This window comes from Amblyomma americanum, chromosome 7, assembly GCF_052857255.1.
Source record: "Amblyomma americanum isolate KBUSLIRL-KWMA chromosome 7, ASM5285725v1, whole genome shotgun sequence".
Classification (NCBI taxonomy): domain Eukaryota; kingdom Metazoa; phylum Arthropoda; class Arachnida; order Ixodida; family Ixodidae; genus Amblyomma; species Amblyomma americanum.
In genome coordinates this window covers 32452649-32469045 of record NC_135503.1, presented here as the reverse complement: position 1 = coordinate 32469045, position 16397 = coordinate 32452649, and the positions used below count along the sequence as shown (strand labels likewise).

Genomic DNA, 16397 nt, shown 5'->3' with positions numbered 1-16397 from the left:
GGATGAAAGTGCGTCGCACAGTTTGCCCCGGAAACGAAACGCTGATTCTGATGACAAAGTCACCGCATTAGGACGCTCGTTCATGGCGTCTACCACAGCGGTCATTGCGTCATAGTAATGGCTGCTATGCGTGCAAATCTCTCTGCTTTTCAGGAGCACCGTCGACTTCATCCGGCTGAAAGACACGTCCACAGCTGACGGCAACTGGTACTTAACAGAAGCTCTGAAGATGTACAGAATGGCACTTCTGGTGTCCACCAGTTCCTGACGTTCCCATGAGTCGCGAACCAGCGCGCTAGCGAGGGAGCGGAAGAAGCTTTGGGGGTACGGAAGAGTCGTCACGCACGACCTGTAAAAAGACGTGAGGAAGCGTCCCGCGACACCCCTTGGCTTGGCTTCAGACGTGGCGCCGGTGAGCAATGACTGCTCAAGCTGCTTTTGCAGGTCGTCTTCGCGCCTCTTTTTGTCGCCAATGACGTTAGAACAGACGTATGAGAAGAAATCCTTGCACGGGTCAATGCTTTGGTTGAGGTACCAGGCTAATTCTCTCGCTAGATCAGGGCAGCAGAATGGGGACACGTCTACCTCGCCTTCCTGCGGGCTCCAGACGTAGATACCGGTTGATATGGCTGCGGCAGCGCCCACAAGTACGCCGGACAGAACGCAGATGAAGCTTAGGCGGTGCCCAGGGTTCTTTGTGAAGAGGAAGCTTGGCGCCGTCCAAGCCGCGGCGGCAGTTCTGTTGCGAGGGCTGCTGTCCTGCATGTTTGCAGTCTTCCGTCGCTTCTTCTTTACGTCACGCGGTGGCTGCTCTTAGGTCGAACTGCCCTTCCTCTTCTTCTTCCCCACAAATAATAATAATAATAATAATAATAATAATAATTGGTTTTTGGAGGGAAAGGAAATGGCGCAGTATCTGTCTCATATATCTTTGGACACCTGAACCGCGCCGTAAGGGAAGGGTAAAGGAGGGAGTGAAAGAAGAAAGGAAGAGAGAGGTACCGTAGTGGAGGGCTCCGGAATAATTTCGACCACCAGGGGATCTTTAACGTGCACTGACATCGCACAGCACACGGGCGCCTTAGCGTTTTTCCTCCATAAAAACGCAGCCGCCGCGGTCGGGTTCGAACGCGGGAACTCCGGATCAGTAGTCGAGCGCCCTAACCACTGAGCCACCGCGGCGGGGCCCCACAAAGCAGGCACCAACTAACCTTTGTGCAAAGACTGCGTCGGGGTAATTGTGCCATGGTGGACAAGGCAGCAGTCCAACCGGCGGGAAGCTCAGTGGTCACCTCTGCTTCTTGCTGAACGCTAGGGCTGTGCTTATTCAATGCCAACTGTCATCGGATGGGTGTTTCCCAGTGAATCCAGTGCGATATATGAGCCATCTACTGCAGTTCCCGACAGATGGAAGCACCCAGCAGTTAGCTATATCACATGCTTCGCCCGCCGCACAACAGGTGGCAGCTCCATTTCTTACGAGGCATCCAGGTACCCTATTACGGAGCTGTCCAAGAAGATTGCTTTGCCGAAGTGAACATCGATGCAAGCTAACTTCGTGTACAAATATTGCAAAGCTGATGTGCGCGGATGAGCAACTCGTTCCCTTCGCGGGCGTCGGAGTGTGGCCGTAGTATGATATGTGTCGTACTTCGAATGTGAGTTCCTCTGGTAATCAGTATGCAAACCCGTGGCTAATTAAGCAATCTTTGTGGACGTGCGACTCATAGCAGTGCATATTTGTTAATAACGCAGGAGAGAATCGTGCAGTTTAGAGCTTTTGTGGGTATTGCTACTGCAGCGGACGCTGTATGTGTGTTTACATGATATGTTTATAATCTGACGGTTACGGCTTTAGGGCCTTGATTTTAAGAATTAAAATTCATCGCTGTGATGATGAATCAACATTTATTAAGCCCGAAATAAATCGGTGGTGCACGCAGGCACCAGACGGGGTGGTTCCCTAGATACGGCACCCATATGTTTCCAGCAGCTCCTGGCCCCAGTCCGTCAGTGCAAGCTGAATCGGTAGGGCGGGGCTGGATAACAAGGCCTCCCGTCGCTCAAGGGGTTGGGAATTGGGGGTGTTGGCGGGAAGGAGAGGAGGAGGGGGGTCTTGAGTTTTGTGCACTCTGCCAAGACGTACGGCAGGGTGCCCTTTTCTAGTTTGCGAAAAGGACACAGCATATCGTGTTCCGCAGGGTACATGCGGTTCATCAGTATGGGATGCGCAAGCGATCCCGCCTGCGCTCTCTCTTTCCGGATCCCTTTCCGGCAGTATACGAGTTCCAATATGTGGATATGTAGACGGCTTCCTAGACGTCACACTAGGCATCCTGTCGGACGTCTGGGTAACTGGAACCAACCCCTAGTCATGAAAAGTAAAAAGGCGAGAGTCGATCCCACCGTGATCACACCACGTGATAGCGTGCGGTGACATCTATCCCCGCTGCGCACGCGCATGCGCAGACCAGAGCGGAAAACTGACTATAGATCAACCTCCTTGCTGTAGACTCCCGCGCCATGGCCGGCGCAGACGCGCGAACTAATTAAAACATACGAGCATCAAAACATTAGGGACTGACTCAGAGAACAAAAAGCGGGGGAGGAGCGGCTTCGAAGGTTGGCTGCGTGGCGGCTCGCGCCCTCCTGAGTATTTTTTCCTCCATGAGCACAAACGATGGCTAACGCTGTCTTCTGCTGAAGCCGCGTGCGATGAGTGATGTGCGCGTCGCGCTGTCGCACCTACGTTGCGAAACGTTAGGTATGCAACTATTACAAATTAGTCGTCGCCCTTGTGTCTTCGCCCAAAAGCCGCCCAGCACATGAGCCTCACATATGAAGCAGTCGACAACGAGCTTCCGCCTGATGCTCAACTACGAGCCCGCCAGCCTGCATTCGACTGACAAGCCGTCAAGCTGAGCCTCCGACGTTGTACAAGACGCCAGAATGAACCAAGCCTTCCAAGGCGCTCGAACTTTGCGAGCTACGAATGCCCTCTACGCCGTTCGCCTTGCTCGAATAACCAAAGCCCATTGCGTCGTTCGAACTGTGCCCCGTAAAGCTAAGCCTGCAACGTTGTTTGGGCCATACTTGGAACTAAAGAAGATGCAGACTTTAAATCCACGCTCTAACGGACTCCAGGACACTGTGGGGATGTTGGAAATGAAGGCGCTCACGCCGCTGCCCGTGCGCTATTACCCCGGGTCCCCCAACATTCGCAGGAAAATAATTGTTCTCAACCACTATTAAGCTACATGGATTTACTCCAACGTTTGAGATTAACGAGGAAAGTATGCGCCGAACCACACAAAAATCTTAACAGGGAGCCAGGAGTCATTTTAAGGTAATTTCTATCAAATACTTACATAAATCTTGTCAAATTCAGGTGTGTGTTTCTTATTTGGTACGATCCACATTGCGCCTTCTGCGGTGAAGTGGCTGACTTATACCATATGGTATATGGGCATTCCAGAAAAACCCAGCTACACCAAGAATCAATAACCCAACTGAGGACTGGCAGGTGGCGCTTTCCAGCTCACATTCGGAGGACCAGCTTTCGCTGGTGAACCGGGCAAGAGGGGCGACAGGAGCCAATGGGCTCCTGGAATGAGGGCCCACCCAAACATTCTACCCATTAAACGTTTCTCTCTCTCTCTCTCGAACATCGCAAAGCCTACTACAGCGTTCGAGTCGATCAAGCAAGCCCGTCGCTTCGTACGTTCATTCATCTAAATCGCAATGCCCGGAATTCATTAGCACGCATTAGGCACAGCAACAGTGTGGTGCTTTAGTATTGAGCCCCTTCGAGAAGAACTCGAGCGATGCCACTTAGACGTATCAGGCCCAAAAGAAGACCTCATTAAACGACACAGCGCCGGCATCGAAGCAAGTTGCGAAGCAATTCAAACACCGGATCTGACAACTTCTTCGACAAATTTCTCACTAGATCCAGCCACAGTTCAGGCTCTCGCGGTTTGGCCCCTACATTTGCCCAGGCCTTAGACAGCTGTCGCCACTTTTCCAGAGAGTTGAGTTTCAACTTCCAGTGGCGATGAGAGGAAACTACTTGATGATGAAATCGGGGTTTCTTGGTGACCCGGTGGTTCTACTCGCAAACATTCACTTTACTCAAGGAAAGGAGAAGGTTAACTATTTATTTACAACATAGGTAAAAAACGAGAAGAAACAAAGCAAGGAGAAAACTATTTACATGACTAAATCGTGGATCAGACGAATTCAGCCCCCGCTCAACCCAGAGCGCTTGGTTTTAAACCCTCTGTCTCCGCCCTTAGCGGGGACAGCAACCAATAAGATAACAAACGACACCCCTCACCAATCAGTGGTCACGGAAAGGAAAATAAGGTTTCCGCCAACTAATCACAGATTGGGGAAAGAGTGCTGATTAAACTTTTGGGAAAGGAGAGGTTGCAATCAAATAGACAAACAGCACAAACGCGACCACCCTCTCCCACGGCACCCACGGCCCAGCCGTGGTTCTTTCGCACACGCTACAAAACGATCCCTAAAGTGTTTACAGAATACACCGCACGAGACGAACACAGTCGTTACGGGAATAGTGGGTTTCCGGTCACTCGGCTAATACTCATATCTCGTGCGCCCCCGAAACCTCGTCAGCCCCTTAACAACCACATGTCGACAGCTGTACTTGGTTAGCGTTTTTCCCGGCGGGTCATCCCCGTGACGGCGCGGCGTAAACGAGGACGTCCGCCGCACGAAGGGGAGGCAGGGACGGGACGGGCTCCTTTGTTGGGGACTTCCGACCCCACTGGAGCGGCCTTCCTTGCGAACACAAGACCAACGAGTTCGCGGAAAGGTCAGCGAACTCCACACAGAGCTTACCACGTCAATCCCTTACTTTGATGATTCGTCGGAACATGATGTGGCCGCGTGAGTTGATGAAGTAAATCAAGTGCAGCAGCTAGCTTCGTGGGATGACGCCATCACTCGCCTCATCGCTTCAAGCAAACTGAAAGGCACTGCTCACAACTGGCACCTGGCCGTCGGTCATAACTACATCACATGGAAAGAATGGAGCAGAGTGTTGTAGGCCTCTTTCTCATCCGAGCTCTCACTCATTGAGTGACAAGAGCGTGTAATTAAAGTTAAATGAAACGCTGGTGAAAGACTACGCCAGGAGGTCTTTGCAAAGTTGCGACGGGTATATAGCGCTGCCCCGTCAAGGTCGCAGATGGACAGATAGACTATCTTCTTCGAGGCCTACGTGAACAGCACATAGTCGCCGCCTTCTCAGCCAGTCAGCCTTCAACAGTGAACGACTGTATGAGCACGTGCATCAGCCTAGAGTAATCCGCTCAGCACGTCAAAGTTCAACCGCTTGCTCTCGCCGCCGAGAGGGTGCATTCTCCGCGGCGGCGGAATTCGCGAGCGGTTCGCTTGCATGTGAAACAGGCCTCATGCGGAACTTGAGCGCGCGCCCAGTTCCCGAGCCGAAGAGAGAGAGCAGTCTTCCTTGCGCAGCACTGTCATACCGTCTGTGGCGCTCGTGGCGCTACGACGTCGGCGCCCTCTCTTGTTAGTTAAGGTAACTAGAAAGGACACCTCGGAGAAGCAAACCGAAGTGGACCGAGCGGGTCGAGTCGACCCTCACATGCGATGTGACTGACATCGTACCGCTCGCAGGGCGCCTTGCATTTCACCTGCATCGAAATGAGACCGACGAGTCCAGAATAGAACCTGCGTCATCGAGCTCAGCAGCCGAGCGCATTGACCAGGGAGCCACCGCGGATGGTAGTTCATTAAGCATTAGATGAACAATAAAAGGCGGTCTATTTTTTTAAGGCAATGCTGTTCTTGTGCCGATCCTTGCACTAGTTTGCGATGCCCCTGCCAGTTCACTTGTGCTCTCAATTGTCATAACGTCTCAGCTGCACAAAGTGTACGACAGAGGTCAGCTTTGTGATTGTGAGAATGTGCTTCCCAGAGCAGAATCGTGCCATTAGAATAGATTCCACCTTTGTAAACCGCATAAGTGAGGACCACCGCCGATCGGTGCAACTGTACACGAGCACCTTGCGTTTGAAGTGAAACAAGGTTTCTGTTAACTACATACACTCGGTGCGCATAAAAGTCGTACCTGATCTGCTGCGGCTTTGGTTTCAAGGATAATAATCATGCCGAACGGCACCACTGACACCCCCCCCCCCCTGTCGCTTGCTACGCTACTGGAAATATGCCATGTTTCATTTTAATTCCACCAAATTAAAAAGAACGAAGTGCCGTCAACGGGATTAATATTATTGTTATTATTGTAAGGAAAACATTAAAACTTGCTTGAGACGCGTGCTGTTGTAAACACCAACACATATGTTCACTTTGTGATTAATCTGCATTCTGTTTTCAGGAAAAGCTAGGCTTTACGGAAAAGTTTAGTGCACTCAAGACGAACAAGAGCGTAGAAAAGACAACACAGTTCAGGTGTCGATCCTTCTGAAGCTAGGCTTTGTTTGCATCACTAAGTTTAATCCCGTGAGGAGACGCATAGTTGTATTCAAAACATTCTTTATTAAAATTCAAGCATCAGAGTGCAGCAATCGTTATACACGTTACTCTATAAATATGCAATAGATATATACAATACTTAAGGCAATACAAACACCATAAAAATGCACTAGAATACAGATGAAAATTACCAACTGTAATTACAAAACAATATTTGAAAATAGTTTCGTTAAAGGTAAGACAAGCAAGGACCACACCAAATAAACGTGGCACTATCAAAAAGAACAAAAGTACAGTTCTTTATAAGCACGCTAAATATCACAAGAAGAACAAACAAGAAACGAACAACGAAGATTTGCGTATCTTGAATTACACTACTCAGCGTTTCATTGGCAACGTGGAGGCTGGGAGGCGACACAACGAACTTATTGGAACTATTCATGTATAGCGCAAACAGTCCTCTTTTAAAATGTCATCTTTCGCGCCTTCGCTTTGGCAAAATCAGATATAGTCTGTTCGAAGGATAGATCGCGGAGAACGTCACTTTCAATGGACAAGATAGCAAGGGAGTTCACCTTGTCGTCAAGGGGGCGCGAACGAAGGCGATTTTTTTATCAGCGACAACTTGGAAAACGATCGTTCGGTCTCACCGTTTGCCACGAGTATGCTTAAGTACATTCGCAAAGCACTAGAAAGGTTCGGAAACACATCAATAAGCTTTCTTTCGTGCAGCAACTTCATTATTCCCAGGGGACTCGTGTCCCGGCACACAGAGTTGTGCAGAAAGTTCACAAACTGAACTATTTCAGCGGAAAATGCTGGCTCCAAATCATTTTTGTAGGTTTTCACCAACTTCTCAGCCTGCTGTGCCAGAGAGGCCTCGCTCCCAACTTCTGTCAGCAATTTTAAGAATCCGAACCTTTCACAGAGTTCAGTGTAGGTAATCTTTCACACTCGCAAAGCAGAGCCTAGACTGTCAAGTACAACATTGTAGGTCTCTACGATAAACTTTTTTCTACCTTGTAGCGCACTATCGCTTTTTTCATCCGGATGCTTACTCAAAACGATGTGTTTGCCCTCATCCTGATAACATTGATTCGTACTTAATGTGCGTGCTCTCTTTTCGAAGGTATCAAAGAGAGGTCGCTAAAAATTAACAAATCCTTCTAGAAAGCTCAGCAGGTCTACAGCAGTTGAAATGTCTAGGCCTGGTTTCTGAAGTGCTACGCTCGTTTTGTCAAAACGCTCCAAGATTTCACTCCAGGAAATCGCCATGAATGCAGTCTCTAGTTTCTTGAAGAGAGAATGCGCTTCGTTCTTAGTGTCACCGTTTCCTTCCTCGTTCTTTGATATAGCTTCAAGGCAACACAAGACTGCATTGAAAATTTTCAGAATGGCCTTACATGATTCAGCGTGTCTTGGCCACCTGGTATCAGAGACACTTTTCAAAACAAGCTGCTGGCCAGGTCCGCCCATGCTGTCCAAAAGACACCTCCATCGCTTAGGTGAGGCAGCAAAGAACACATATAGTCTCTGAATTACAGTGAAAAATTTGACTGCCTCAAGGCAACTGTCAACGCTACACGCGCCAGCTAAGTTCAGTGAGTTACCAGCACACGGGCCGTAGACTGCCAATTCGTTCAGGTGTTTGATTTGAGCTGCAGTCCTTTGTATTTTCCTGACATATCACTCGCATTATCATAAGCTTGGCCCCTACAGTCATCAATTGAGATGCCAGTGGTCGTCAAGAGGGACATCACGGTATCGAAAAGATGCAAGCCGGTAAGCGATTCGATTGGAACAAATCCAAGAAAGCGTTCGCACAGTTTCCCATTTAAATATTATCGTAAAACAACTGACAGCTGATCAGCGTGAGTAAGGTCTGGAGTCGAATCAACAATTTAAGAGAAGTATTTTGCGCGTTTCACTTCGTCAACGAGACGTTCCTTGACAGCCTTTGCCATATCCTCGTAAATTCATAACAAATGATTTTTGACAGATACAATGGGGAACCTTTTCTTTTGTTCCCGTAGCGTTTGATGTGCTCCTCTAGAAAGGAATCAAGCTTGACAATGGCCTCAAGCACTCCCATATAATTGCCATTTCTCGGTGAACCAAAAATCTCCTCACTGCCCCTAAACGCTAGGTTGCGCTCAGCAAGAAGCTTAACTACAACGACTACGCGCTTCAACACCTCTGTCCAGCAAGCGGTCTCAGTGACAAGATGCTTAACCAGCTTCTTGTCAATTATGCTGCTCGAGTTAGAGCAGGCGAGCCATGCTGCCACACAGTTCCTGTGCTCGACGCTATTTTCATGTGCGCAAACCTTTTCTTCTGCTCTTTTCCAATCAGAAAAGCCGTGCGTGGTGAATGCACTGGGGTTGCTTGAAATCGAAAATAGTTTTCACATGAAACAGCAAACGGAACCTTTGGACTCTGAGTACATTAACCAGTGTCGCTCGTACGCCTCTCCATTTTCAGACTTTCGCACGAAAAGATGAGGTGACATATAGCGTTTCTGAGTTTTGTATTGCCTTTCGGAAGACGGAAAATTTTCTGCCCGATTTTGAAAGTACAGTGGCCCTTTCTCAAGGCATACACTCCGAAATCTGTCAGTAATAACGTCGGGCCAGTTAGCAGGGTCACTTCGGAGAATCTCGCAACGTACCTCTTGCTGCGGGGATGTCTGTACTTCTCTGTTGCCGCAACGAGAAGCCGTCTCATTCGTCCTCTCGAGGCACACTTTGTGGGTGGGAGCATGATTATTTGAAGCCAAACTAACAGGAAACAAGTGAGTCGGTTTTTGGAGTGTTGCTTCCTGGCGCTCGTCAATAGAAGGAGGCTCATCGGGGAGGTTTGGCACCTGTTGATCAGCAGTAGTAGAAATCGAGCGAGGTGGGCCGGACACCTGGAGCTCTGTGGCAGGAGCCCGGCCGAGTAGCATAGACGTTGCTGACTCAGGAACAGGATAGGGCTCGGTTAGCGTCGATTGGTCAGAAATAAGGACGACCGAGGTTGGCACCGTTTTCACAGGATCCAGACAACCAAGATGAGCCAAACCTTGGTTCTTGCCAGTTGGCAAGTCCTCCACAGATGCACAGTCGGTACTATTGGGAATTTGACACGGACTCTGGGTAGAGCGATCATACTGCTACGCGGAAGCTGCATTCAGAAGGTACTTTGTCATCTTTGGTAGCTTCTTTTCACGCTCTTCTCTAATTTCGCCTTTCGTTTAGACGCACCACTTTGATGCTCCCGACCGAGCATTTTCGCATGAATGGATGCTAATTGTTCACCGCACCGGGCACTTCGTCAGCCCGACGCGACCGCAGGTGTCCAACGGTGGCCGTGCCGATGACTGGTGCACGCTGCCTGGATGGTCCGTGGCTGGCCGAGAGTGGTGCGTCCCCCGGGAGCTCCTCAGCGGGCGGGCTTATGCAAGCTTAACCGGCGGCTCGCCGCTGAATCGCAGCCCGCGATCAACTTCCTTTCATAGACGAGCGCCGCGCCTGTCTGTTACTTCCGCCAACACAGGCGTTCACATACGCATAGAGTTCCCTGTACAAATTCTCTCCTCCGTACAAACTCACTCCTTCCGTTCCGGTCTCGTCTTCCTATTGGCTGGGAGCAATCGTCTGTTCTGGGAGGTTCTCGATTTTTCTTTCGCCCCGTCGACGCCGAGCGCGAGAACGAAAGGGAGAGGGCGATTCCTAGCGCGGGCGAAGTTACGCGCCCTCCGTCGCCTCTGAGTCATCTTTTTCTACCTCTTTCTGGAAAGTTCGGCGGCCAGTCTGACCTACTTTTTCCGTCGAGCGCGCGCGAGGGTGCGCAGCCACCAGGCAGGAATGGGCCCTGGAGACAGGCCTTAGTGTGCAGCTCTCCAACTTCCCCTTTCACTCTTCCCCAACCCTAGCCCGAACAGTGAACATTCCATGCCCCACGGCACGCGGACAAAAGCACGTGTGACGTCTTCTTTCCTTTCCTTCCTAGACTCTGCCATCAGACTCATCATCTGCTATCCGACTCATCCTCCCCCGCCCAAATTACCGTCACGGTACAGAAAAGTCGAACGGGAGGCACTGTTGGGTACTGCAGCACATCCTTTCTATGAGGACAGCGGCGGAACTATTTGAGAGGTGGAGGGTGGCGTGGTGGTGACGAGGGGCAAGGGAGATTTAGGCCCTCATCCCACATTACATGCTTTAAGTGTTTCCCCCTTGCCCCTCCTCTCCAGACAGCACTGGACCGACGGACTGACAAGAAACCACGAAAACTCTTCCAAGTAAACGCACCTCGCTTCGTAAGGAAGAAGGCCCCGCCGGGGTGGCGGGGGTTTCCTGTTTTTGCAGCTCGACAAGCTCTCCCCAAACGATCAGGCTATCAGGCTAAACGCATGCTGTCAGATTAGGCGGGGGCCCCGTCTGCTCGTTCTGGTTTTATCGCTTCATACATGTCGCTCGAAGTTCCGTTGCCCATGGTTCCATCTACTAAGCAGATTAGAATAAATGCCCCCCCCCCCCCTTCTCCTACTGTCCGAGGTGAGGTCCTGGGCTGCAGCCCCCTTAGCCCCCCTTTAATCCAGCGCTGAATGGCACCTAGAGTAAGAGATATTCCTCAAATATTTGAATGCCCGGCGGCCTGTATTCCACTCGAGTTTAACCTCAGACAAAGGTCACTGAGCGTGTACACATTCGGAAGGTGACTGAGTTCTCATGTATACTTTACATTAGGCCTGTAGCGTTTTATGTGACCTCGTATGTAGTGACTTGCATGCAAATGTCGTGGTTTCACAATGTGCTATTACATATTCGCTTCTCTTACAATCGGCGTTGTGTTTGTAGACTGCTGAACAGTTGTTTCAACACATTGTAAGCGCCATAAGGACGTATATGGGGTAGTGAGCAGACAAGAAAAAGAACATGAGGGAACCGTTGTAGCATACATGTAAAGGAATCCAACGGTCAATGAAATGAAGGCTTCAATTGCTGAGCGGCCTAGGCTACGCACTTTTCGGTAAGGAACCTCAAGCAGGGCCGATTGGAGAGACATGGGAGAGTCCTTTGCCTGCATTGGGCGTATTCAGGCTGCTGATATGATTACGACGCAAAATGCACCCTGAGCTCAACATGCGGCGCAGGAAGTCCAGAGCAAAATTCTTAACCAGGACCTTCGGCGAAAGGCAAGATGTAATATACAACTATGGGGCCATACATCCTGAACCGAGTGAAGCAGCGATCGCTGCCGTGACGATGGAACCGTAAAAAGTCATTAAAGGGATAATCTGCAAATCTGACCGTGGCACGGCGGTACGAACCGCCGTAGACTTAGCACTCGATATAGCTGGCCGCAGTCAAAACATCACAACAGTATGAACTGACTCACAAACTACCTACAGGTTCCTGCTTTTGGGAATATGAACTCCCACCTCCCTCATCAAATATCTGTCGTGTACGAGCCAGGGCATGAAGGTATCCCCGGGAGCGAGTAGGCGCAGGCGAGACTGCATCGACCGCGAAGCTGTGGAATATTCACCCTACCCCATTGGGGTGGGCTAAATGAGTGGGCTATGGGATAGAGTGACATTATCAGCTATTATAGACAAGCCAGGATGGAGTACGCGCTGCCTCACAAACGGTCGACGCCTTGGGAGAGCTAAATCTCAAGGCGAATCCAGACTAACTCCTTCATCTCGCCCAAACTAGTCAGCATTTAAGAGCGTTAACTCTTACTCATGACGTTTCGAGATTTCGTGGGGTCTGCTACCACCCTTGATCACAGCGCCATCTGTGGCAGCAACTACTCATCACGTGGTGATTCAACAACGCAAAAACACACACAGAGCAAGTAGGAGACGAGACACACAAACCAGCGCTTTGTTTCGTCTCCTACTTGGTCTGTGTGTGTTTTTGCGCTGTAGAACCACCACTGTGCATCACCAACTAGCCCAATCTGCAGTTCTTCTACTCATCACGTTTCGAGGTTTCGTGAGTTCTCCTACCACACTGAGATCAAGGCGCCACCTGTGGCTGTAACTAGAAAACAGCGCATCTCGCATTGAGACTTGCAGCACGACCTACGATAGCATTGTAGAAACAACCACCTGCCGCCTGCCAATGATGACGTCATGGTCTAATATGGTGGATAGAGGTGGAACTATGTGAGTATGTCGTCAGGGGACGAAATGGCGGCATGGTTTCGGTTTCTCGAATCCAAGATGGCGGTGATTAAAATGTGTTGTGCCCTCACATCTCTCCCCCCTCCCCTCATCAAAAAATATCCTAAAAAGGGTAGGAAAACTGTCCCGTTATGGGACCGCTATACATGTATACATTCGTTCCGCTTATATACCTCGAGAACAACGGGCACCCTTCCGGGGACAGTTTTATACCGAATTTGGTAGGCAAATAAGACCCTGTGGTATAGAAATAAAACCACAGTTAAATAGCAGGTAAACATTGCATACATGCAATTACTAATTGAAGCGTTACGATATCGCACCGCAAGCCGAATTCTAGGCCAACCTTGACCTCCCTAACGTAGCAAATTCCTTTTGGGACCTATCATGAGGGGGTGCAACTCGACAATGAGTAGACGTGCATCGTAATTTCTCTGATAGATGGCGGTAGGCGGCGATCGTTCCGCTAGGCGGCGTGCATGCACGCGTAGCCGAGCATGGTGGCAATCCACCACGTTTCAAAAGGTATTATATTCCGTTTCTCGAAACGAGCGGCGCGCTCTTCTTCGCTTTCTTCGTCTAGTAAACTAAACAGCTAACGCTCGTTACTTCAACGTCTTCCAGATGGTGGCGGCCTTTTTTTTTTTTCATCCCATATTCACAGTTGAATGTAACCAATGCCGCCATTCGAAAGCGGATCAGCATCGCTATGTATGGACGTGCCCCGAACCCAGGGCAGCCCCTCCCCCTTCCGCATTCCCTCCCCTACCCCATCCTCTTGGCAGGAAGCCCTGCGGGCGGTGGACATCGAGAGCCAGATTACACTGGCTTTCCGGACCCTGTCCAAGGCTGCCTCCAGAGGGATGCTGGACTAGTAGACCCTCGTACAGAGGACATATTTTTGGCCTTTTTACTCCTTGAATGAACGTCATTCTTTCTCTCATATCTCCTAATGTACGCTGTCTCGCACAGTTCGCTGCAGATTTGAGAAACCCGCGCTATCCAGTCAAGCATGTTGAGTGCATTTTTCTGAGAATTTCTTGCAGCGACTATATTTAACGCGGACAATCAAATAGAGGACGCGCATTGTCCCGCTTTTTTTTTGTCAGTCTTGGTTGCTCTTGCTGGAACCTATTTGATGGTGCTAAATGCTTTGGTTCTTTTTTTTCTTTGTTCTTTGTTCTTTGTGACATGATTACTGTTCGCCCCCCCCCCTTATGTAATGCCCCCTGGGGCCCTTAACGGTAAATAGATGATGATGATGATGATGATGATGATGATGATGATGGTATCTTTGCGTGCCTTTAAACACACTTATCATATAATTGAGGGCTCATGTGCAGGTCTGATATGATCGATATGCAATAAAATTGCAGTTGCTTGAGCAGGTTGTCAATTTTTTCCTTCACCTGTGCAGTTTAAATAGTTTAAAATACCTCTCCTGCACCAAAATGACTTATGGCCTTCACATCCCAGCCGAGAACCCTGTACATCCCGAAGGACATACCACGTGGACCTTCGTAGGACACAAACTCACGTGCATGGGGCTTGCCCAGGGCGATTCCAGGATCATCTTGTAACACCAGTCTGTCCTTATACGACATCGGACAGATGCCCGTTGCACGCCAGCGTTGTGAGTGGGAAGTGGATAAATTTGAGGAGTTGTAGCATGTGACACTTTTTGTAAGGCATAATGGAAAGCATAGTAATCCAGTGACCAGAGTCGAAACCAGTGAAATCCTCAGTGGATTTAATTATTGTAGGTGAACTTGCAATTCTTATTGGTCACGCGAATACGAACTTGATTGCATCAAATCACGTGTTACAACAAATAACACAGCTACGACGTACCTATGCGCAGTACATATATGTAGCAATCCAGCTATTAGGCTACAAAAACGCCGCGAAAATTGACCACAATCTTGTCTCTTCCAATAAAGCACACGTTTCAGCCTTGTTACAAACTATCAGATTTCGTGTAAATTCGAGGCGACAACTACACCGCCGTCAATGTATGTTCATTCATGAAAAATAAAATGACTGCAAAGCAACGGTAACTTATACGACCGAAGAAAAATTGGAGGTTACCGGTTCGCGACACACAGTGCGCATTAGCTTCAGTAAAGCAACTCTCTCTTCTCGAGCTGCTGCTCGAACTCGCGCGATCGATTAAAAGAACACTGGCGTGTCTTTGCCATCGGCGCACTGTAAGGGCACTGGAATGCTGCGGCGAAATCTTCGCTGTACGACAGCGACATGTTGATCATGCGAGCATAATGCGACCACCAGAACAACGGGAATTTAGAGTAGGTGGTCACTATGAAGAAGAACTGTGCGTTTGAAATGCGCCACAGACTCCAAGCATGCTTGAGCGTTACCCAGTCCGACTTGACGAGAGTTTTCACGACTGAAGACAGGCCCAAAACAACCACGATGAAGCTGTTTGTCACACCAGCTTTGGTGTCACCCAAGTAGTTCTCGAGGAAGCACTTTTTAAACCGCTTGATATTAGCCGCACTTTTGGATGTCCACTACATCCCGTCGAGCGCCATATGCCAAGTGGACTCCGCGAACAGTCGGGCCATTCGAGCATTGTTGGAAAGCTCATAATCCCTTGAGCCCGCACTAATGTAACCGTAAATTGTGGAAGACAACAACAGCTGTCTTCCGCCCAGGAATTTTACTTCCTCGTATTCGACCTTGCGGGCGTCTGTCAAATTCTCCTCGCGCTCTTTTTGCACTAAGAACCCACAAGAGTTCCCCCTTAAGATGTTCTCGCCAAGACTGTCACTAGTGTTTGGAACCGCTATCGAAATCCGACTTGCCTCAGTGGGTGTGACGAGAACGAGATTCTCGAAGAAGCTGTGCAGTCGCTCGACATCGTCAGCGTCGAAGATCAGGCTCTCCCGAATATCCGCATACACTGAGCGTTTCACGGATGTAAACAGTGCATGGGCAGCTGTATCTTTGTCTGGGCTTGTTAGCATTTCGGCGGCCAACGTCTCCCAGAATACAGGTAATAAAGAAATTCTGGTCCGGCAGACAGTGAATACAAACTGTAGAGAGGAGTTCAGCATCACGTAGAAATCTTCTGCTCTATGTACGACGCTGTGCCACACTAGGAAAGCAACCCGCTTTGCTGCAGCTGTACTGTTTGTATTCTCCGAGGCAAACTGGTCATAAATAAGTCGGATCTGGCGGAAGCCCACGGCAGTGACGAATCTCACGCTCCGCACTGAGGAACCGTAGACACTAATGCCGGCATCGAGGTCTTCTTTGCTCCATAGTTCCGCTTGTATCTGGGGGCTCTGCTTGTGCGTTGCGTAGCGCCTTGTCATTCGCAAAGAGGATGAAAGTGCGTCGCACAGTTGGCCCCGGAAACGGAAGGCTGATTCCGATGACAAGGTCATTGTATTAGCACGTTCGTTTAAGGCGTTTACCACTGCGGTCATTGCGTCATAATAATGGCTACTATTCGCGCAAATTTCCTTGTTCTTCGTGACCAACGTCGTCTTGCTGCGGCTGAAAGACACGCTCACAGCTGATGGCAACTGTTACTTAGCAGAAGCTCTGAAGATGTATAGATTGGCTTTTCTGGTGTCCACCAGTTCCTGACGTTCCCATGAGTCACGAACCAGCGCGCTAGCGAGGGTGCGGAAGGAGCTTTGGGGGTGTGGAACGGTTCTCAAGCATGACCTGTAGAAAGATATGAGGAAGCGTCCGGCGTCCCCCATCGGCA

The 16397-nt window shown here is 49.6% G+C and overlaps 1 protein-coding gene across 1 annotated transcript in view; it reads right to left on the bottom strand.

The window, feature by feature from the left end:
• LOC144097041 (uncharacterized) overlaps nt 1-9978 on the bottom strand; it is a 45606-nt gene extending 35628 nt beyond the window's left edge. Inside the window, exon 1 of the mRNA XM_077629829.1 lies at nt 9152-9978. Coding sequence (XP_077485955.1) covers nt 9152-9427 — 276 coding nt within the window. The 5' untranslated portion in view covers nt 9428-9978. The remainder of the gene's footprint in view (nt 1-9151) is intronic.
• Nucleotides 9979-16397: the final 6419 nt, after the last annotated feature.